The sequence below is a fragment of the Torulaspora globosa genome, chromosome 7, assembly GCF_014133895.1.
Source record: "Torulaspora globosa chromosome 7, complete sequence".
NCBI classification, from domain to species: Eukaryota; Fungi; Ascomycota; class Saccharomycetes; order Saccharomycetales; family Saccharomycetaceae; genus Torulaspora; species Torulaspora globosa.
In genome coordinates, this window is record NC_050733.1 from 228862 (window position 1) to 250976 (window position 22115).

The 22115-nt window shown below is 45.6% G+C and overlaps 8 protein-coding genes and 2 non-coding genes across 10 annotated transcripts; 3 read left to right on the top strand and 7 right to left on the bottom strand.

Annotated features, from left to right (window-relative positions):
- Nucleotides 1-212: 212 nt before the first annotated feature.
- On the bottom strand, nucleotides 213-2300 carry HG536_0G01460 (uncharacterized protein; the record flags this gene model as incomplete). The annotated part of the gene is made up of 1 exon (XM_037285065.1): nucleotides 213-2300. The coding sequence occupies one exon, from the start codon at nucleotides 2298-2300 to the stop codon at nucleotides 213-215; it is 2088 nt and encodes a 695-aa protein (XP_037140961.1).
- Nucleotides 2301-3150: 850 nt separating this feature from the next.
- On the bottom strand, nucleotides 3151-4743 carry AIP5 (Aip5p; the record flags this gene model as incomplete). The annotated part of the gene is made up of 1 exon (XM_037285066.1): nucleotides 3151-4743. The coding sequence occupies one exon, from the start codon at nucleotides 4741-4743 to the stop codon at nucleotides 3151-3153; it is 1593 nt and encodes a 530-aa protein (XP_037140962.1).
- Nucleotides 4744-4810: 67 nt separating this feature from the next.
- Nucleotides 4811-5830, bottom strand: HG536_0G01480 (uncharacterized protein; the record flags this gene model as incomplete). Its single annotated transcript, XM_037285067.1, has 1 exon — nucleotides 4811-5830. One exon carries the CDS (start codon nucleotides 5828-5830, stop codon nucleotides 4811-4813), a length of 1020 nt encoding a protein of 339 aa, XP_037140963.1.
- Nucleotides 5831-6422: 592 nt separating this feature from the next.
- HG536_0Gtrna16G lies at nucleotides 6423-6493 on the bottom strand. The gene has a single exon. It is a non-coding gene; the product is annotated as a tRNA-Gly (tRNA).
- Nucleotides 6494-8828: 2335 nt separating this feature from the next.
- AIM14 (putative metalloreductase) lies at nucleotides 8829-10415 on the top strand (the record flags this gene model as incomplete). The annotated part of the gene is made up of 1 exon (XM_037285068.1): nucleotides 8829-10415. The coding sequence occupies one exon, from the start codon at nucleotides 8829-8831 to the stop codon at nucleotides 10413-10415; it is 1587 nt and encodes a 528-aa protein (XP_037140964.1).
- Nucleotides 10416-10683: 268 nt separating this feature from the next.
- HG536_0G01500 (putative alanine--tRNA ligase) lies at nucleotides 10684-12030 on the top strand (the record flags this gene model as incomplete). Its single annotated transcript, XM_037285069.1, has 1 exon — nucleotides 10684-12030. One exon carries the CDS (start codon nucleotides 10684-10686, stop codon nucleotides 12028-12030), a length of 1347 nt encoding a protein of 448 aa, XP_037140965.1.
- Nucleotides 12031-12786: 756 nt separating this feature from the next.
- Nucleotides 12787-12859, bottom strand: HG536_0Gtrna12A. The gene has a single exon. It is a non-coding gene; the product is annotated as a tRNA-Ala (tRNA).
- A 724-nt stretch (nucleotides 12860-13583) lies between these two features.
- Nucleotides 13584-17276, bottom strand: HAP1 (Hap1p; the record flags this gene model as incomplete). The annotated part of the gene is made up of 1 exon (XM_037285070.1): nucleotides 13584-17276. One exon carries the CDS (start codon nucleotides 17274-17276, stop codon nucleotides 13584-13586), a length of 3693 nt encoding a protein of 1230 aa, XP_037140966.1.
- A 779-nt stretch (nucleotides 17277-18055) lies between these two features.
- On the top strand, nucleotides 18056-19093 carry HG536_0G01520 (uncharacterized protein; the record flags this gene model as incomplete). Its single annotated transcript, XM_037285071.1, has 1 exon — nucleotides 18056-19093. The coding sequence occupies one exon, from the start codon at nucleotides 18056-18058 to the stop codon at nucleotides 19091-19093; it is 1038 nt and encodes a 345-aa protein (XP_037140967.1).
- Nucleotides 19094-19463: 370 nt separating this feature from the next.
- Nucleotides 19464-21500, bottom strand: TEL2 (Tel2p; the record flags this gene model as incomplete). The annotated part of the gene is made up of 1 exon (XM_037285072.1): nucleotides 19464-21500. One exon carries the CDS (start codon nucleotides 21498-21500, stop codon nucleotides 19464-19466), a length of 2037 nt encoding a protein of 678 aa, XP_037140968.1.
- Between the last annotated feature and the right edge of the window lie 615 nt (nucleotides 21501-22115).

Below are 22115 nucleotides of genomic sequence, written 5' to 3' on the forward strand. Positions count from 1 at the left end.
ATGCCCCGTCTGGGGCATGCCAGCGCTGGACGCGGAGACCGCTCCCTCGGGATACCGAGGGAGCGACCACCGGCGAGAGCGCAGAGACGATAAGAAGTTTACTGAGACGGCCAACCGTGACACGACGGTTAGCGGTCTTGACGATGTATCGTTAACGGAGCTGACATGCTGTCGCTGCCAATGGATTATATGTACATTACCTAGCTTGTTTCCTAAAAATTGAATGCGTCAATGTTCGTGCGGTTTGATGCTGCGTATACTGTGGGTGCCCGCACCGAATTCGATGCGATGACTCCTCCTGCGCGGCCTCCAGCCTCGGCGATCGCTAGCGGATCCGCGGCTGGGAGGACCGAGTCAAAGAGTAGATCGTCTTCTCCCGCGGGAAACGGGCTGAAAAACGGCTCTTGGTCTAGATCCCGGATCTTGGCGTTGTTTTCGCTCAGCGGGGTCAGGTTGGAGATTCCGGCCGGGTTGCCGGTGAGCAGGCCGGAGTCGAGCAGGGTTGCTGGGTCGAGGATGTCGTCCATGGGGGGGACGCCTCTCAGGTCGGCGAGGTCGTTGTCTGCGCCGTAGGGAGTGTTGGAGGCGTTGGTGGTAGTGGTCTCTGGCAGGGTCTCGAGGTTGAGGGCGGGTTGGTCGAGCAGTTCGACGTTGAGCAGCGAAGCGTCGTTGGGCTTGGAGTGTGCAGTTTCGAAGAGGTTCTCGCTGATGGCGTTGTAGTCGAGCGGTCCTATGGAGAAATCAACTCTGTTCTCGTTGGCGGCGGGGACGACCATCTTGGCGGCGCCCTTGAGGCCGAAAATGTTCGAGTTGAACTCTATAGGGAGCTGGTTCGTTTGTTGCGGCAGCGGCGGCGGCGAGAGTCGGGCGTCGAGCGAGTCCGGCTGCAGCGGCTCGAGGTTCAGGTTGATTGTGCAAACGTCGCTTCTGTTTCTTCTGTGTAGCATGGAGCTTTGTATGGCGTCGATATTGGCGCCTGTGATGCTCTTCCTCTTGCTGCTCTTCTTGCTGACACCGCCTGCGCTGCCAACAGAGATGATGCTGCCCTTGCGGGAGGATCCCGGCGGCGACACGGACTTGGCGATCGCGGAGGGGAAGACGTTGAAGGATGGCGCCTCCAGCATGCTGCCGGAGCTGTCGTCGGAGTCGTTGTCCGAGTGCTGTTCCTCGTTGGACAAGTAGTACTCGGGTGAGCGCAGGCTGGTGCCCGAGGGCGAGGTCTGCAGGCACTCGTAGAGCGACGAGTTGGATGTGATGGAGCTCTGCGAAGCGCGCTGCATCCTGCCGTACATGACGGAGCTTCTTCTCTTGCGGATCTCGGAACGGTGCGTCAATGGCGAAGCTCCGCCTTCGTCGTGTGCCGCGGACTCCTTCTTCGCGAGCTGCTGCTGGCCGCCGCCCTTGCTGCCGCCGCTGCCGTTCTTCTTGGTCTTGAACTCCTTGGATTTGTTCGGGTCTATGAAGTACTCGTGCAGCAGAACCACGTTTTCCGTAGCCGCATACTGGAGGCTGCCGTCCTGCAGGAAGCTCGGGTCGTCAAGACACGAGAACCTCTGCACGTCCTTCAGCTGCTCGACCTTGACCCTGCATGTGTTCACGATCTCCTTGTTCTTCTTGATGAACTCCACACAGAGCTGGCCGTACTCCCTGATGGTGAGCCCGGTGATCACCTTGAAAACCCTGTGGAAGTGCCACGGCGTGATGCCGACCAGATGGCCCAGCTCTCTGAACCCGAGTATGTTCCCCTTCTTCAGCGCGCGGCTCACGCTCTCGCCGGCCGACATCTCGTCGTCCGAGTCGTCGGCCTCAGCTTCGCTGTTGCTGAAGCCGGCCTCACGCATCCGCGAGTGCGGCAACTCGGTCTCGAAATGCGCAAAACTATTCAGCGCCGTGTAGGCGATGAATGCGCAAGCGATCTCGACCCGCTTGACGTTCTCGTAGTCCAGCTCCGTGATCAAGCGGTTCTTGTAGTAGATCCGCCCGTCCGAGGGTACTCTCTTGGCGTCCTCAGGGATCGAAGGATTCAGCCTCTGCAGCTCATCCGACACATTCGTGGGAAGAAAAAACAGCCTGGACCGGTTCTTCCTTATCGATGTCCCTGTAAAACTGATGTAGTTGTCCTTCAGCATCTGGTAATCCTGCTTGGGCACTTCGAAGCACAGCTGTGGCTTGAACGAGATGGCGTCATTGACATTCGATAGCGTAAATACTGTCAAATCCAATGCTATTTCTCTTATAGACATCTTTTGTTCTTGTCCGGGTTTTGACATCGCTGCCGATGCCGTTGTTGCCTGGTCCATCCCTTTACTCACTTTTCTATCCTTTCAGCTGGTCAAAAGATAGAAGTTACCTAACTCGACTCTACTGTACATGACCGCGCTCTCACCATGCAGTCTACTATGTGTGAGAATTCTCTTATATATATAAATAACTGTATATGTGTTCTAAGGAATAAGCACAATACAAGGGAGGGAGGAAAAAAAAGGTTTAGTTCCTTTTGAATTGAACGTTCTGCACTCCTCCGATGCCTTCTTGCAAGACGAGGAAAGAGTTTACCATGAAGAAACGAGCGTATTATACACGTAAACGTAGCGAGAATGAGAGCGAATGCCAAGGCATAGCTGGAGACACCAGTGGTGTGCGAGGAAGCCCTGGCGGTCTTCCCTGCGCGCGTTCTCGGAAGGGGAAAAACCGAGAATTCCTCTGGTAGTACCGAGAAAATATAGCGTAGAAAGACGGCGTTGTTCCGGTTGCTTCGAGATACGTCATGACGGCTATGATTACGTAGCCGAGAGTAGTGTTACGTAGCCCATGCACAATCATCTCGCATGGGCGCTAATCCACGTCAGGAGATAATTAGTGTACTCCGCTCGTTACAGGTTACCGTTATGCGCACGGAAAATCTTCTGGCGAACCGGACGCCATCGTCCAGTGTGAGCGAACCTTACTGTATGCTCGTTACTTGTTCAAATGATGTCATAATGGCGCGATCAGCACTGCCTCTCGCCTTCCTCCCCCTTTTTTTTTTTAAACGGCCAAATCGGGTTTGAGCCTTGCAGAGGCATCCCACGCTTTGGAACTTCCGTTGTCGGGCTGGAGAGGCGGGTAGGGGAGCTGGTTGCTTCTTCCAACAGGAGGAACAAAAGTCGTTCATAATGAGTCGTATAGAAGTTCCCTGAGTGCGTAATTTTCATTGGCATCTTCGACGTTCTCCCAATTACCGATTACGTCATCGCGCCCACGCACCACGCCAGGAAGAGTTCTGCCCCCGGCAAAAGATCTCCAGACAGATCTCGCTTCGGCGTCAGTTCCGAGATCCCGGTATTCGAAGGCGATTCGGTTTGCCGTGAGGATGGTTGCCAGCCGGTTTGTGCGCGGGATCATGTGGAAGCCGCCGCCTGCGAGAGAGGTGTAGATGTAGATCGGTTGCCTTTCGTTGATGGCACGTATTTCCGCTCTGGTTGCAGTGTTGGTAGTGGAAGCTTCCATCGTCTCTAGTTGCTTGAGAAGCTCTTCGGTTTCCTGATCGAGGATGCTCTGCGGTTCTACAGTGGTGTTCTCCGCGTTTTCCTTGGAGCCATTTAGCTTGCCTTCGATGTCATCGTCTGTCCTGTCTTTCTGCTCGATAAGTTCTGGGATTGGAGTCTTCGGACCTTGCGTCTTCACGTGTTCCTCCTTTTCCGACAAATTTGCAGCGTTGTGTTCCGGTTCGTCTTCGACTTGTTCGTCCTTTAAGTCTTTTATCGGTGCCGCATCTTCTACTTCTCTGCTTGACACCTGACTATTTGTGTCTCGGGCTGCAGGCAGGTCAACAGCGTCATCTTTACATTCAGCAATGTCTTCATCTTTGTCCCCAACAATGTCGGAGGCCTTCACTATCTCTGTTGAGATTTTTGTACCGGCATCACTGCTAATTTCCGAGACAGATTTTACCGTCTGACTCTTAAATTCAGCATTCAATTCGGCTTTGTATTCATCGGCTTCATCTTCAACAATGTTCTCGGGCTTGTTCTCTGCCGCGGAATCTTTGGCTCCGCCTTCTTGTTCTTTTGACGCTGTACTGTTTGGTGCATCTGCTTTTCCCATCTGCTCCGCGTCTATGTCTTTGTCACTCTCGGTTATTGTCTGTGCAACAGGGCTCTTTTCTTTGTCTTCGACAGCAGCATCTGCTGCTGCTGCTTCTTGCGCCTTTTGCTCCTGGGGCTCTATGTCCAGTGCGTCCCGAGCGTCTATCTTGCTGCTTACTGGCTCTGACACAGGCCCCGCGGTCTTACCTGGAGTATTCGCTTCCGTTTCAGCTACGATTACGTCCCCAGCGCTCTTTGTCAGCGCTGTTTCTGCTTCAGTATTAGCCTTGTCCTCAGTCGCTGAATTCTTATTTTCAACTTTCCGAATAGCCTCTTCAGAACTCTCAAATTTTTCTGCTTTGTTTGCGGCAGTAAAAGGGCCTTCTGAGTCGCTCAGCATCTTCTTCGGTCTTGCACTTGCAGAATGGTCTCTTTCTCTTATAGCTGTCTCTCTCTCCAAGGCAATCTCAGCCTCGTTTTCATCTTCGACAATTTTTTCAGCAGATACTGAGTCCTCATCCTCGTCCTTAACAATGTTCACTTTGATCTCTTCGCCCTCATTAGCATCGATCTCATTCAGGTATTCCTCGATGCCAACCATGATTGAGTCTAAATCTAGACTCCTTCTAGGCGTTGCAACTCTCTGACTGTCACTGATGATCTTAGTTCTATCCATATTTTCTTCATTGTTTACAGTGAAGATGTCTTGGTCTGTTCTCCCTTTTTCTTCAGATCGCGTTGTCTCAAAGATGCCTCGCTGCGTTTTGTTCGACCGCTTCAGCCGCCTCTTCGAGCTCTTTGGAATACTCTTCATTACCTTGATCATCCATCAAAGCACCTTCATTTTCTTCCTCTTCTTCTTCTTCAGCTAATGTCTGCTGAATGATGTGCGGTGCGTTCTCCAAGTCCGCTTGAGAGATCGAATAGTTGTTGGTACTGTATAATCTTGCATTGTTCAATTTCTCAGTAACATCGTTCATATTGGTACTGCCATTTCTTCCCCTGGCCGGATCACGACTCAAGGATCTCGAGAGAGATCTCAGATACTCGGTGGAGGATGACTGGTTGTCTAATGACCGTCTGGAACGTCTTCCAGGTCTCTCATCATCGCGCTCGCTTTGTACGTCGGATTCATGGCAGGATTGATAAGACTCACCGCCAGCTAAATGTGGCTTATGAGACTTGTTCTCAATGAATTCACCGTACGAGTTTCTTATCGTGTCATCTTTAACTTGCCCGTTCCTCGAGCCATGTCTGTCATTCGTCACAGCTCTTCTGCGGCCTGGTTTGGAGGACGCCGACATGTTAATCTGGTCATCGATTGGGTCGGTAGAAGTAATCAGCGATCTCGAGTCTACGCTGTGCATTGATTTCAAGCTGGTAGTCGATGAATCAATCGAAATCTTACTTTTTTGTTTGAGTTTCTCTTGTTGCTGTTTCTTATGTTTTAAAGCCTGTAGCTGCTTTTGCTTCTCATCATCGTTTTCGGCCTCTGTGGCATTCGTGACTTGATCGAGGTCCACTTCATCAGTCAGCAACGCTCCTTCACGATTCAACTCAGCCACTGAAGTGTAAGAGGCATCTACCAGACTTGGTTGAGATGTTATCTTGTTCAAGACATGTGACGAGCTGGCAGTATGTAAATTGGGTCTCGATGAGCTGTCCGTAAAATCGGGATTATGGGCATCGTTGATGCTTCTCACACTAACTCCCACCAGGGATGGGGTGGAGATGTTGTTATCAGGGTTTAAATTGGTGTTCATTATCTTTGGGGTTTGTTTATTAAGCTTAGAGTATTTGGAAGTGGGTTCCAGTAAATTTGTACAGGACTGTAACGGGTTTATAGCCTGTTGTTGAGATTCTCCCTCGTGCGACTATCAGGTACAGATCCTTCGGAAGGGGTGTGAGTTGACTCGAAGATTGTGCTGGCGGTAGGGTAAGCTATGATCACCAAGACCTGAAGCCTCTGTCGATCCCTCTGATTCAGCAGTTTATGTACTTTAAGATGGCTGATTAGCTACTAGTCAAAGATCTGGCATAGCAGTCGCTGAAGTCGTCTGTCAAGAGGTCAATTCTTGTATTGGCTTTGTTTACTGTTAGATAAGAGCGTTTTTCCAGAAAGAGGTTCTTCGCGCTAGAAAGTGTCTAGATCACGATCGTAGAAAAGCCGCTGGTAAAAGTAGTGTACGATGCAAAAATGCGAAAATATTATGACACTATAGTACACATAATGGTGATCAAAATACTTCATCGTTGGAGTTTGATAACATGTTTGCTTGTTAGAGTTGATTAGATTTCATCTCCCTTACTATAATACATTCCAAACGGACCCTTGCCTCGCTAGGTAAAAAGATATGCGCAAGCCCGGAATCGAACCGGGGGCCCAACGATGGCAACGTTGGATTTTACCACTAAACCACTTGCGCTCGTTATAATTGGTAGATGTTATAATACGTTACGGTATTATTCGTAGGTTCATATGGTTGATCCTGTAATTAGAGCTTGTGATAGTTTGCTCAATACTTGTTACTAACAAACTATATTTCTATCTTATTGAATCTGGTTCTCTGGACCTGGTTGGCTCTCTAATAGCTCTCAACTGGGTCCCTTTTATATGTTTCATTTTGGCGTTCTCGTTAACTCGCCACTCGAGGCTTAGGCCCGATATATGGTTCTCCTATATCGGTCCTGGACCTATGTCTTAGTCAGTCACGTACTTGGCCAGACCCTCAATCTTGTCTTGTCGAGCCGGTATATCCAGCTCGTACTATTACACTAGAATATTCTTTATGTCTTGAAACAATGGAAGTAACTATCCGATCTTGCAAACCATCATCTTGGTTCCTAAGCAAACAGCTACTGTTTTGACAGTGTTTCTAATAGGCTAAAAATAAGCGGCAATATAAGGCTATTAGGGCCTATATCGCCGCATATTGTCATGCTTTCAAAATATAGTCTCGAACATATTGCCATATGAAAATGCATTTCCACATTAGGGGCACCATCAAAGTGAGCAGCCTTTGAATTTATTCATGTCCTATTTAAGTCTTCACAAGTGGTTCTTTTTATGAGTTGTTCTCCTAAATGTCTTTTCGATCTTCAGCCGAACTTGCTTCGCAGTGACAGGCAAATCTGAGACTAAAGTTATTACTTACACGAGATCTCGAACCTTTAAGTATTTTGTGTTGTACAGCATGAATGAAAGTGCAATTGACTTGACTACGAGAACTATACGTATCTATTGATGCTTCGACATAATTGTTTTGATATCAACTGAGTACCGAGTCATTTGTTTGATTCAGATTGGCCAACACAAGCTTGATTTCGGAGTATGTGGTCGCAATCTATTCGGAACGTATCCTCAAGACCATCGGGTGGTCGGAAACAGACCAGAAGTACTTTTTTCATTCACAATTGAACTTTTATTTGAATTTCGCCAGGCGGTTATTCTAAACAGCAGTCTTTATAATTCAGGAACGACTCTGATCACAATCCATAGTAGACCTTTGTAAACACTCAAATACAGCCTATCGAGCTCTTATGGGATTTAACCCATGAAAAAAAAGATAAATTCATGCAGCAGGCACCACATCTCGAAATATCGAAGACAACAGATTCGAACCGACTTTACTCAAAGCTTTGATCTGCCATTCACAAGACATGCCTCTCTTTCGTGCCAGTGGCGATATGGCTAACAAGCACTAAAGGATATTGCATCTCATTTTGCTGATCTCCGGTGTCTCTCCATCAAGACAACGCAGATGCTCAATATTACTGTTTGATGGTTGACAAGCTGTAAATTGTACGAGCCCACTATTTTGATAAAAATAATTAGCGGTTATCAACAGCCTGCCAAAACGATCGTGCAGTCGTAATTCAAGCAATTGAACCTGTATTTCACTAATGACTCAGTCGGAAGTTTCTGCTCTAAATTCCTAATCTTGCCATATGAGTTACTCTCTTGCAGTTTACAGCGCAATTGGCCGTAGATGCACGATCTATTCAACTTTTAGCCCCAGTTGAATGGAATAACATGGACACACGCCACAGAAATGTAGGTGCTTTGTACCAGATGTCAAGGGAACATCTGGTAAGCATAAGAAAATACAGATAGCTGATATCTTAACCTTTACCACCCAACTCATAACCTTGAATCGTAAGTTTGTTGCAAACTTCGTCAGTTGCAAGCTCTGTCAAAAAGTAAGGCCGCCTGTGTAGATCATTCTAGTCTTTGATAGATTAATGTTAAACCTGTCGAAGCTGGAAATCGTTTTCCAGGCCACCAGGCCCTTCATCTAAACAGCTTGTCGGCCATATGGTGCCTGCACTTGGACTTCGATCGAGTGATTGATCCCATTAATCCTCGATTGTACGATTTTTAGTTTATTGCTTCCAATGGTACTGCGATAAAAGGCAGTCAGCAAACCAGCTTATTATCCAATGCTCATAGAACCACCATCAGCCGGGATTGCGTGACCTAGAGCGAATTTCATCACACCCTTCTTGAGTTGTTCTGTACCTGCTGGAGTTTGTATCTTATCAAAACGATATTGCGGACCTGCAAGTTGACCTTCGATAGTAGTTACGAACACTTAATTATCCGTCTTCACAGCCTCCAGGCCCAGTTCCTTCCTTGAGGGAGTGATTTGCTCAATCGCACCTATCGGCTTTCATGGTCTTCGAGACTATCCTATAAGACGGATTGTGCAACATAGTTTCACTTATAAGCCATCATTGCTGCAAATAGACCAGTGATTTCAAATGAGCAGTTCATTATGGAAGAGACATGGTGAAACACATTATGCCAACATTCAGTATGGTTATTATGTCCTCGGGATATCAGCTCTTTACTTCATCTTCCTGATGGTGATGCGCAAGGTACTTCCCAGTAGGCCAGCCACAAGCTCAGATTCTAAGTTCAAGAAAATAATATATGGATTATATTCCATCGATCCAGCAATTAATCTTTGTATCCTATTGGTGCTATTTTTGACGCCTTTCTATGGTCACTACTCGTTGGCACATCAGACTAGTGTCTACATCAAGCGTTTGGGACGATTGAGCTACGTTCTGTTGACGCTCAATCTTATCCTCAACTTGAGGCCCAATTGGCTGCTATATCGAGACTATACGTACACGGACTTTATCCCTTTGCATAAATGGCTATCTCGCATAATTGTCTTGATCGCGATGGTTCATGGTATTCTGTTCCTTATTTACTGGGGAGTCAAAGATGAAAGGTCGGTATTATCCGAACTGAAGAAGGCCAAGAATTTTGTTGGTTTGATTGTTATGATAGAGGCTGGTTTACTTCTTCTCTTCTCCTTGGGTCCTGCTAGACGCCTGAACTACAACCTCTTCTTTGCAACGCATAACATATTCACATTGAGTTTGATATTTCTCACAGCTATTCATGCAAGGCCGGGAGTCGGAGTTCCCTACCTCGGTATCAATATTTTCATTTTAGCGGTTCATCTCATCTCAAAAACCGTCTTCGCCAGAAGCACCGATTTGCTAGGGAAATATACTGACTACAGAAATACCAATTTGGTGGCTGTTCAGCTGCCTCGAGCAGCTTTGGCAGACGCTTTTGAACCGGGCTGCCACATCAGAATAAGTCCGTTCCGCCGAATCAATCCATTGTACTGGTTATTGCCCTCGCACCCGTTCACCGTAGCCTCTATGCCATCAGATTCTACAGTCGATCTCATTATAGCTGAAAATAAGCATCCCCGTTCGTTTAAACTTGAAATGGGTGCCAGATACACGATAATTAACAACTACAACCCGGCAATCCCCAGATTATGCCTATCGTCTGCTACCAGAGTCAGTATTGTCTGTGGCGGCAGTGGCATCTCGTTCGGGTTGCCCTTGTATCGTTATTTCAAGGAGCTGCATCCAGTGGATTATCTGCACTTTGTCTGGCTCACGAGAGATAGGTATCAACTGAAGGTTCTAGAGGATCTTCTCAAGGAATCGTCGTTTGATGGAAGTGCAGATTTTCACATTTTCATTACGAGAGACCTTGATAGTATGGAACAGGAACAGCAAGAACAAGACGATATAGACTTGGAGTTCGAACTGGAGTCCTTCACACCAGAGCAGCTCGACGAGAACGGGGCTGTGGTGGGCGATACTGCTAGCTCGATGGGCACTAAGATCAAGGCCGCCTCAGTGAATCTGGGGAGAAGAATAAATTGGGCAGTAGATTTGTCAAATTTTGTCGACGCCTCAGTCACAGACACCACTTGGCTACTCACATGCGGCCCCATAACACTGATCGATGCTGGCCGGCAGTACGCTGCAGGAAATGGTATCAACTTTGCCTCTGAAATATATGCTTTATGACCGACCCAGATCTAACTGCATTATAGAACTCTTATTCTAGATCCTCCAAATATTCTGATGCACCAGTTGGAATATATCCATCGAATTATTCAATAAGTAAAATATACCAGTTATCTGACCCTTTTCCAGCTCAGATGATTTTATCAGGGATATGTGCTGTTCTTCAGAGGTCGTCGGTCATAAGCGTAGTGCTTCAATCAACTGATGATTAAAACCTGTAAACTGAAGGCTTTTCAGATAGGCTTGCAAACATACGGATAACAATAACATGAAGCGTACATATGTGGGGAGCCTAGCTTGTCAGCGGGACTCATCCTTATTAAAGGGATTTCAGACCACTGTGGTGTCGTGTGAAGCAGTTGACTCAAAGGACAATAAAGAAGGCCCACCGATGTACCATGTTGAGCTTCACGATACTATCCTTTTTCCGGAAGGTGGAGGGCAACCGAGTGATACTGGCGTTTTGAAGGTACTTGATGGCCCAAATGCTAATGAGTCAGTAGTCGTTAGCCATGTAGCAAGAGAGGGCCTGCATGCTAAACATTGCGTTGACAACCTGATCGAACCGGGAACTAAAGTGGAAATTACCGTTGATAGTGGCAGAAGAATAGATTACATGCAACAGCACACTGGGCAACATCTGCTGAGCGCCTTATTGGAACAGAAGTACGACTTGCGGACCCTTTCTTGGTCCATGGGTGAGATTCCTAACGATAAGAAGGGCCCTCTGGAAATTAACGATTATTTCAATTACCTGGAGATTCCAAGAAGGATGTCTGAGCAGGAGATCCGAGATCTCTCTGATGCAATGAATCACTATATTCTAGTCGAACCGATGTCTATAAGTATCCGTGAAGCAACCCGTGAGGCTGTGGGTAGCTTGAACACGGATAAAATACCAGATGACTACGATCTAAGCAAGGGAATTGTTAGAACAGTGCATATTGGTACTATGGACGCAAATCCTTGTTGCGGTACTCACTTGAAAGAGACCGGCCAAATTGGCTCGATTCTGATCTTACCAAATCAAACAACAGTGAGAGGCACAAACTCAAGACTGTATTTTATGTGCGGTCAGCGTGTGAACAAGTATGGTGAAATGGCATCTGAGATCTTGACTAAGACGAAGGCTAAGTTGAGCTGTCAGGAAGCTCAAATTCCTGACAAGATCGAGAAGCAAAAAGATCAAATACAGAAGCTTAGCAAAAGGGAACAGTATTGGATGAGAGAATTGGCTGCTTATGAATCGAAAGCCATTATTGAACAACTCAAACAGAATAGAAAAGCATACCTACTGAAGGATACTTTCGGTACATTGGAGTATTTGCTTCACATACTTAAAGAGATCAGGCCTGCTTGCCAGGGTATGCCCAATTATATTTTGCTTTTGTGCGGCAGGGATAGACAAACAGAAACTGGATCGATAATAATATTATCCACTTCAGGAGAAGATATTTCAAGAATTTCAGGCAAGCTATCCTCCTGCTTCAGGTGCATCAAAGGCGGCGGTGGTTCTAGTGGAGGAAAATGGCAAGCGAAGATGGCGAAAGTTACGAACCAAGAGTGGACTGCCTTAGAAGAGTTCGTCGCCTTTGAATTCAAACTTGGCACCTAAGAGACAAAAATTTTTACGCACGAAATGTGTCATTGCTAGGCTGAGCAATACCTTAGAAAATCCAGCCCATCAGAGCAACACACACCGTCAGAATTGGTATAAAGGTCCCGATCTGACACAGTTAAGTTGTTGAAACCAGGATTAACTGAGCTAAAGGAACAAGAACCTAGTCACTTAACGGGAAACGTATTATTGCATTGTCGATTTAACTTTTTTGCTATTTATTGATATGAGTCAGGAACACTCAAACACAGTCTGGGGCAACTTCACAGAAGCCATCAGGGACGTCGAGAGCAAATTGGCCCAGCAGGCTCAGCGAGCACAAGAAGAAAATCCAAATTGTCTAGTCGAATCATCTCCGAAACCGAGGTGAAGAAGTTGAAGAGTTTTACTAGTTGGGATCTTCTCCAGTCTCAAATCATGGCAGATGAAGTAATTGGCTGGTATTTTCATCATATTAAGTCTCATCTAACTGTGAGAACCAGGCCTAAGGATCTTTTCGAATTGTTGCAAGTTTTTTGCAAAGTGTTGAATAATATTCATCAGATTCGGCGATTCATTCAGGAGCATGGTAATCATAAGGATGTAGCGAAGCATTTTGAGAATTTCCGTCTAAATAGATTTTTGTCGGATTGGAAGCTGGAAATGTTGCAGGAGTTGAGATTCAGATCAATGAGATACTACCAAGAATGTAGCTAACAAGAAGCTACGTGAAATTTTGCACAAGTCATTCGCTGTAGCACATAGCGAGTATGACAAGCGCATAGAGGAATCGACCGGTGACCTCTTCCTTGCAAGGGAAGCGCGCTACCAACTGCGCCATGTGCCTAACTGACGAATCCTCTCCTGTTGCAATACAGGTCGGTATTACCAGATTGGCTTAGTAGATTAGAATGTAAGTTGAGTAACTTCTTAACCAAAGTTATATAACTGCCTACTTGTTTCTAACCCTAAGCTAAATATCGAGTGAAGCACAATTTGAATGTAGGCTAGCTGGCCTCTTATTTGTACATTTTAACTCTATCATTTGTTTAGCATATTGGGATTCCACAGATTAGGTTATCCATAATCGTCTCATAGTTGTTAGATCATCATTCGCCAATCTGATGTCCGTTCCCTCATCAGACCACTGTCATTGGACCTTGATTCTTCGATAATGGATTGTATCATCATCAGACGTCAGTCTATGATTCTCTTGATTGGTTGATTCGCTCTGTTATCCTATTATTCATGACCTCTCATCGTTTGCTAGGCTCGAGCTACATCAGCTCAACTGCTGCCTGTATCAGATCTAGATACAACATTTCCTAAGACCAGATCTCTCAGGTTTGACTGGCAGAACAACTAGCGAGAGGAAGAGTGCGGAAAGCTTGACAGAATTGGGAGTCTATAATTCAACTCGCTAGTAGACATTTCACAAGACATTTTCAATATGCTGACTCTTGAAGGAAACACGATTCCCATGTCCATTACAACTATTGATACATAAAGCACTTCAACCCTAAACTCTATAACTTAAACCGCTGCACTTTTTTCAAAAGTAGATATACCCTTTATTCCCATGCCGGGAACTCAGTCCCCGTTAGCTCAGATAACCCATCGATTGCTGCGTTATCTATGGGCAAAAAATCAACTGCTTCATTACCGATCGGTAAATCGGTACTGTCGAAGTTGTGGAACCCAACAGCCTCCACAATGCTGGAGGGGTTTATCATGATTCCGTTGAAATTGGAATTTTGTAGTAAAAAATCTTCGAAAGCTGGAGTATAATTGACTGACGACGAAGTGTCGGACACTGGCGACGTAAACGTTACCAGACCGCCAGTGGCACTGTCTTTTGGCACACCGAGACCATTCGCATTCGCGACATACATCGCATTTTCATTTTGCACTTGCAATGGCGTAAATTGACCAGCAATTCTACCGAGAGATGGCAAAGGCGCTCTGAGCTCTGAAACCATTCCATTAGGCGTCATGGCCGGTGGCGAAATTGGCTGCATAGGCGGCAAGGCTGCCGGTACCAAGTCGGCTAACTTGAGAGGCTCCACACGAGGTTCGGTGTCCAAGCGACGCCTCTTTTGCTCATTTTCTTCCAACTCGCCAGTGCGGCGCATGTTACTGCTAGTGTATGTTATTGGCTTGTACGATCTCAGCAGTGGTAGTTGGGCTCCAAAACGAGCATTCCCGTGTGGAAAGGTGGTTTGACCTATGTTGCTAGCAGTTCTCGGCCCTACGAAACCAACAGCATCTTGGTACACCGGACATCTTTTCAGCTGCTCTCCATCCGCAGAAAGTATCAAAGAAGGCACGTTCTTCAAAAAGTTCGAGAATACTGGTTTCTTACCAAGGTCCAGCCCACTCTTACGTTCATTTTTCAATTTGGCGTTCGGATGCTTGAGGAGCGCCAGAAAAAAGCCCGTTGATTTCATTATCCTCGTCGCATAGTGGTATTTAACACACATTTGTCTGGTCATTTTATGGAACAACGCCATCCTTTCGAGAAGTGTCTCAGCTAGCGACTCCCCGGCGTCCAAACTTATATCCTTAGCAACGTCGTCAGTAAGCTCTACAGAAGATTCTTTCCTCGTTGTGCTTACTTCGTGTTCATCTTCACTACTACTGCTGCCAGCGTTGGAGTTCACAATTGCACCTTCGCCCATACCTGTGAGCGGTCCACATTTAGCACGCAATATCAGGCATACTATGAACTGCAAAGCACGGTGGCCTATATCCAAACATTGAGGTGCCAGCAAAACTTCCATGTAGCTAAACATGGAACTCATCGAACCGGTGCTCTTAAGGTTGTTGAAAAACAGCATGCAGTTCCTATATCCGTCCATGGCATAATTTAAAGTTTCTTGAGCATATTCTTTGGCAATAGCAGTGGTGCCCGGGTCTTCGACTGCCATGGGTTCGTAATGCGTGAACAAGATATAGTTCAAAAGGTACAACAGCATTCTTAAAGTCAAATGTTTCGAGAAGAAAAGAGCCCTAGTTGCTGATTCATGCGCTAGGTCCAGCTTCTTGTCTACGTCAGTCTCTGATGAAGACGAGAATTGCTGAGATAAAATTTCTTCTAAGCTTGGCAGACCATATACTTCGTCAGGATTTTGATCAACCATTCCTTCTGCTGTATGAAGAAGACCTCTATTGATCAAGCTCGTGACTACATCACATATGTTCCTCTTCCCATGAGTGAGATCACTTAGAGAACTAATAAGTGAATCGAGCTCAAACTTTCTGACATTTTTAGCCAAAGAGACATTCAAAATATGATTCAGAACAGCAATGACGCAAAGATCTATTTGAAAGAACAATGTTGTATTTTTTACAATCACTAGTTCTTTGATGTCACGAACATAATCGATCTTTGAAGCTGAGGGTAGTTTGGTATCACTGAAATCTCTCAAATTTCTCAGTAATCTGGGTGTCCCGAGGGACAGCGACTGTTGAACGTCGAGAGAGACAATATAATACCATGTCTTTCTCCAAGTATGTTTAAATCTTTCAGTACTGGTCTGAGCCTCTTTACTCATCTTTGCAGATGAGCTTGCAGGATTACCGTTGCCGACGACTACTTTAGAAGGATTTTCGGTGTTACCATGGGAAACGGCATTGAGTTGCGGAAAATTATCGGGGTCACGGTGAAGGCCACAGCTGAAGGCCATTTGCGTGATACTCGACAACAATACTTGATGTGTCTCATTGTCCTGGCCACCTCCATTGTTGGTAGTACCTGGAACAAGCGGATCTGAGGCTGTGTTGTGCGAAGGATTATCATTCGCCCAGCACATCAAATAAAGCTTGTAGAATATGGCAAACTGAACAGTGGTCAGATTCACGTTGCTGTTGGATATGCTAGAGATCTGATCAAATTTGATCAGGTGTTCACGTATCAGTTCTAACGCTTCCACAGGCGTTTCATATTTGATGAGCAATGTTTCTTCCTTCGCCTGGGTTACAGTAGCGGTGTTGACGTGAGGCATCAAAAATGATGAACAGTGGGAACCGAGATTAATTTCACAGGCATTGGATGGTAATGATAGCCATGTCAATCTAAGTATTATGACCAAAATGCCCATATTACAGTAATCAGACAATTTAGTCATTCGGAGCCTCTGCACCTTATCGCTTTCATCCGCCTGACATCTCAATGTCAATATATGATTCATATGATTTTTGAAGTTTTGCTCATCAATGATAGGTATCACTGGATATATCTGTTTGAAGAATTTTTCCATGAACATCACAATTATCCTTTTCGGTGGCAGCAGCTCAGCTATTCTGGCTAATATTTGATCCAAGGATTGAACTCTATTTCCAGCCTGTAAAGATTGCATTTGAGGCTGGGGCATCTGCGGTTCTTTAAAGTTGGCAGAAGGATCTGTATGTATGACAGGACACCTGGAAGCCAAGTTCTGAAAAGAGGGAAGTGAAGTTGGTCTGGGGAGAACAGCTTCGTGTTCGACCTTTACGCTGACACTATGGCTGACCGGACACTTTGACATCGCAGCGTGATCCACGGGACATTTGGATGGTAAAGTCTGCAAAGGCGACGGCGTATCTTCTAATCTATTTGAAGAAAACCCCATACCCGAGTGATCTATCGGGCATTTTGATTTCGGTGCTCCTGGCTTACCTAACCCTTTCTGACGCGGATTCTTCCTCTTCTGGCTGTACCACTCGGCTAACTTTTCCCGCATGGAGAAAATGTGTCCCCACAGCAGCTTTAAATAAGGATCACCTTTCATGATCGCGAGCCAGTGTGTAGCACCCAAGTGAATCGTCCCGTTATTCTTCAAATGCAGCATATCAAACTGCCTTGTTAGATCCAGCTCATCATTATTATACTTGTTCGACTGCGACAGCAATTTGGAATCATCGCTAGAGATATCATTATGATTATCCAGAACCAAAATGTTACTATCCGGAGTGTGACTGCAAACCGAGTGCACTTTAGACAGGCTTTCTTCCAGCGATTTGACCCGCTCCCTCAGCTGCTTCAGCTCCGCCTCCTTAGAAATCTCCTTCTCAGCTTCTTCTGCCCAACTCTGCTCCATATAATGGCATAGATGCGCCACACCGGTCTTGACACACTGTTCACAGTGCGGACGGCTCTTATCACACTTAACTTTCCTCTTCCGACAAATCGTACAACTCAGCGGAATCCTATTGCGCTTCCTCTTGAGTTTACCACCGCAGGATGCGCTATTGCTCGTTGATGCAATCACCGACCCACCCGACATCCTCCTATGACCAAACGGTATCTACTGGTCTGGGTTAACTTTTGTCTGTTTCCTCACAATGCCCTCGACACTGTCACTATATATTACCAATTGGACGCTCTAAAGCCAAACTTAAACGGGATCTCAAGCAAATCCTCGCCGACTTGGTTAAGTAAGCGAACTCGCCGTTGGATTTAAGGAAAGAAAGGAACAAGGTACAATAACCTTTGGTGGGAATAACGGGTGCTTTCTCGTTTGGCAAACGCACAAACAGTGCGTATCACTGTCCTCGCTTCTCGTTCTGTAGACTCGTTTACGAATCGAAGTCTTTATAGACCTGATTCAATCCCAATTGCATAGACAATCCCGTCACCAAGTTCCCACCACCCAACGGCTTCCAGGCGACTAACTTCAATTTTTTTGAAAAACTAAACGACCGGAGGACAATAATTGAAAAACTAAGTTAAACGATTGGAAACTCCAGCTCAAAAAAAAAGACTTGAATGGCCAGTATTAAATGGAGCTTCGGTTTCTTGGTTGTAGACTTCGATAATTTCAATAGCTTGCTGCATCCTTTATAATTCGATAGGGAAGGCTGTTCTTGACAGTTGCCGTGAGACGGAAGCCTTGTTTAGAAAGCGATGAATTTTTTCGTATCTCGATAGCGTTATCAGTTAGCTGAGTGCGATAACTAGCGCCAACATCGCGGTATTCGTATTTAAGGCATGCGAGGAACTTAAATCTTGTTGTCTAGAGAAGCTGTTCCACTTCTTGGCGCAGTCAGTTGTGTCTTGGGGGCAATGAACTCTAAGATTGTCGAAGATGCAGAAGTCGAGGAATTCTTTAGCCATGCTCAGGCTTCAACGTTCCTGTCGTTTCTGGAAGAGTTAAGGGTAGCTTTGGAAAGATATTCAGCCAACCCGTCTATCATCCCACCGCGGATTGTGGGGAATATTCCTTCTGGCAGCACTCTTCACATGTACATGCCTGTTATCGACGATGTGTATTCTGGTGTCAAGACCCTGGGATACAACGCCAGCTCGCATTTGGGTTTCGTAGGTTCGATCAACATCACTGATGCGGAGTCTGGCATGTTGTATGGCACTTTGCAAGCCAAACAAATCACCGCTATTCGGACAGCGTTGGCCAGTTGTGTCGGGCTGTCTTCACAGTTGGATAAGTTTGAGGACACTGATGTGATCAACTGTACCGTTTTTGGGTCGGGATTGCAGGCGTTCTGGCATATTGTATGTTGCGTTAGCTTGTTCAGCGGTAGCGGTAAGCGTTTCAACGTCACCATTCTGTATCGTACCCGGGAAATGGATGTGAAACAGTTCGAGAATATCTGTGCTGTGAATGAAAGCATTATGCAGCTGACTTTTAATCAAGTGAAGCTATCCGATAATGTGCTCAAGAGCAGAGCCGTTGCCGATAGTCATGTCATCTTCGGATGTATTCCTTCCGAGGCCCCTAACCTGCTGTATAGGGACTTGGCAGATGTCGAGACTAAAGTCTCACATACTTATATATCGCTGATTGGAAGTTTCAAGCCTCTCATGCATGAATGTGACCAAGCTCTGATCGAGGAGTTTCAGCGGCAAAAAATTCGTATCCTGGTCGATTCGAAGGAGCATTGCTTACTCGAAGCTGGCGAGTTGATCGACTGCGATGTGAAGGAAGATCAACTGCAAGAAATCGGGCACCTTTCGCGGAAACCACTACAAGCGATCAGATGCGGACAGAACAATCGTAAGATTTCCCTTTGCAAGATCGTTGGACTCTCCATTATGGATATATGTGTTGGAAAAAAATTGTTGGAGCTATCCAACTCCGATTGATGACATCCTAAACTACTTATCATGTGGCTCTGACTTATTGCAGCGGTAGCTCTGGAGGAACAGAAGCCGATGTCTACATTCCCGGTGCCTGGCCGCGTTTAACAAGCAAAGGAAGGTTAGTTTCCTTCTCGGGAGCGGGTTACTGTTGGTTCGCTGTCGAAACCTGGGTTGAACCACTATGCCATAATATCATCAAAGAATTGCCACGAAATAGTCCTTTGGTTCATAAGCTTCATTCAATGCTTTGAAAAGATGGTATGCACACCGAAGCTCACTGCGATAAAAAGGCAAGATGACCCCATAGCTGAAACCTAATAGTACACCTTTTTCCAATAGACAAATGTTTGTGCCATGTGAGGGAACTTAGAGTTCATATCTTGATACCTTGCTGCGAGGCGTCTGCTAAAACCTCCTTCATAAGCTCTGTAATTCTGTCGTAGTCGTGTACGGGATCAGCACAACGATATATAATATGAAGCGTCATCAGATAATGGGACTTGAAAAGCTCATCGAAGGTACCGAGATTTATGCCATCGAGCCATGCCTGAGCTAAAGGATAAAAAAAAAGCCCGGCATATCGCCTGAACCGATTCTTCATAGGCTCTTTCTTATAACTTGTTGTAAGCTTCTTCGATTTCCAAACAACCTTCTGCATCGACAAATCTTGGCCATAGGCAAGTTGATGATCATCGATTGACGCATTTTCTGGCTTGTCCCAAGGTAACCGACTGGTAGGAAAATCATACTGTGGTTTGGCGATCGATTCGTCATCAAAGCCTCTTAGTTCTCTTGCCGAGAGCCCAAAACTAGATAATATGGATATTTTTTGTTGCAAAGAGAGTTCAGATGTGAAGAAAATTCTCATAAGTTCTGTGGCCTTATCAGGTGTTACCACTAGCATGCTCACAAGGGCATTGATGCGGCCTTGTTCGAAATGCGGCTCGTCTAGATTATTGTTCAGACAAGCGATGCTGGACAATAAACCCGTACTATAGTAGGATACTTCGCTAGGAAAATCCTTCTTTTGTCTTACTAGCTTCACTGTCAATTTCAAAAGCGACAGAGGGCTTATTCCTCTCTTATTCTCCAATCTTGCAAACTCCATGACCAGGTCCTTCAAGAAGACGATTTCTCTTCCTTTTTCATCATAATCGCTATCATCGTCATCGCTGTCAACCGAAAAGGAGTTGTCAACAGGCGGCTGAGTTGAAGGTCGCGACATGTTTGGTGGGTCTGTTGCAGAGGTGCTCAGGCTACTAAAATCAATAGTTAAATTGTCGTCAGATAGCTTCAAATCTGGAATGTCAATCACAAAATCGCTGTCGTATTTTACATCACCATTAGAGACAACTTTAGCGACGAACATAGTGCGTTCCCTGACTACATGATCCTTGTGCATCAATCTAGCAGTCACACCGTCGAGAAACTTGGTATCGGTTCCAATTCGGCTCTTTAAATCAGAGTTACACGAGTACTTCAAAACCATGACAAGTATTTCGCAGACTTTCTCATCGCTGGCTATGTCAATTTTGGCAAACATCTGCAGCAGCAACCTGAGCAATCTTGCTGATGAATTTGAAGATAAAAGTCGTACGGTACACTCCTGTAAAACTGGCGAATTCAAACGCAGAATGTAATACCCATCAACAGAATCGCCAATGGCCAATTCCCTAAGAATAGAGTAAACCGACTGACAATTGTGTCTGGTAGCGTGCACGTCTAAATATGGATAGATGAGATTCTTCAGGAGCTTCTGCCGATTCAAGGGCGTGGAGTTGTGAACAATTATCTTAAGCGACTTAAAGAACTCTGTTGTTGTTAGGAGGAATTCTTCAGCCATGATAACCCTAGTGAGAACTGGATGCAACGTTAACATCGTGATTAAAAGCTCACCAAGCTGGTTCCCGCGTTGCATCAACTCCTGCTGGGATGTACTGGTTAGTGCGTATCGCCAGTGCTCCCGTAAAAGTCTCAGATAGTCAGTAATATCCATTTCGGTCGAGATACAATTAAATAGTTTACTCCCGAATAGCAGCGCTTTCATGTCATTGTAAAGTATCTTATTCGTGGCGCACTGTTTCAGATAGTTTAACAAACATTGGTTGTTCTCTACAATCAGCTTGACTATCAGCGATTTGTAGATCCTTTTTTCTGCCTGTTTCTCTGGCAACGACGATGTGAAAGATACTAGTTGTGCAATGAAGTTGAAGTTTCTCGAAAGGAGATTCAAAAGTATTTTTCTTGATTCTTGCCTTAACGAAGGATAGATCGGCACAACCTTCTTTATTATCGGTAGGATCTCAACCAGCGAAAGCAGCTCATCTCGCTCGTTCAAACTCTTCAGAACCGTGTGAAAAACAGAAGCATTTGGACTGTTCTCTAGCAAGGCAATGTCGGAATTCCCCATCTGGTCTTTCGACAGATCTTTCCAGGTATGGAACGCTATTTTCTTGGGTTACTGTAGGTCTTGACATCTACTTTTTTTAATGAAATAGTCTGAATGTGACAGCCGCATGTAAAGAAGAGCTAAATGTCAAAATATCAAGAAACGCCAGAAGGACCAACATTTGCCACAAGCCTTTTGAGAACCTTAAGATCGTTAAATTGGAGACATGTTACGGCAGCTTCCACGCAGATTTGCAGTCGAAGAGGGCGAAAAATGCCCAACATTGCTTCATAATTACTGAAATAAGGCGCAGAGGCGTCTCGTGGGCAGTCAAAGCAGTGACATAATCGGCATTCAAGATTGAGAGATGCTATCTTCACGAAGAATTAAATCTACTATGGCAAAGAAACACAAAAAAAACAAGGAATGCAGACTAACCGACAGAGTTTAAAACTGTAGTCAACAGCCTGCCTAGTCGGGTCAATGAAAGCTCTGAGCAATGAACATATGTTGGCGATTGGCGTCAGTAATTAACTTCATCAGCGCCAGCTTTTGTCCGGTTTCTGTGGTGGGCCCGGTCACATCGGACAAAGCGATGAAGCAAAGTTGTAAACACAGGCTCAGGTAACATTCAAA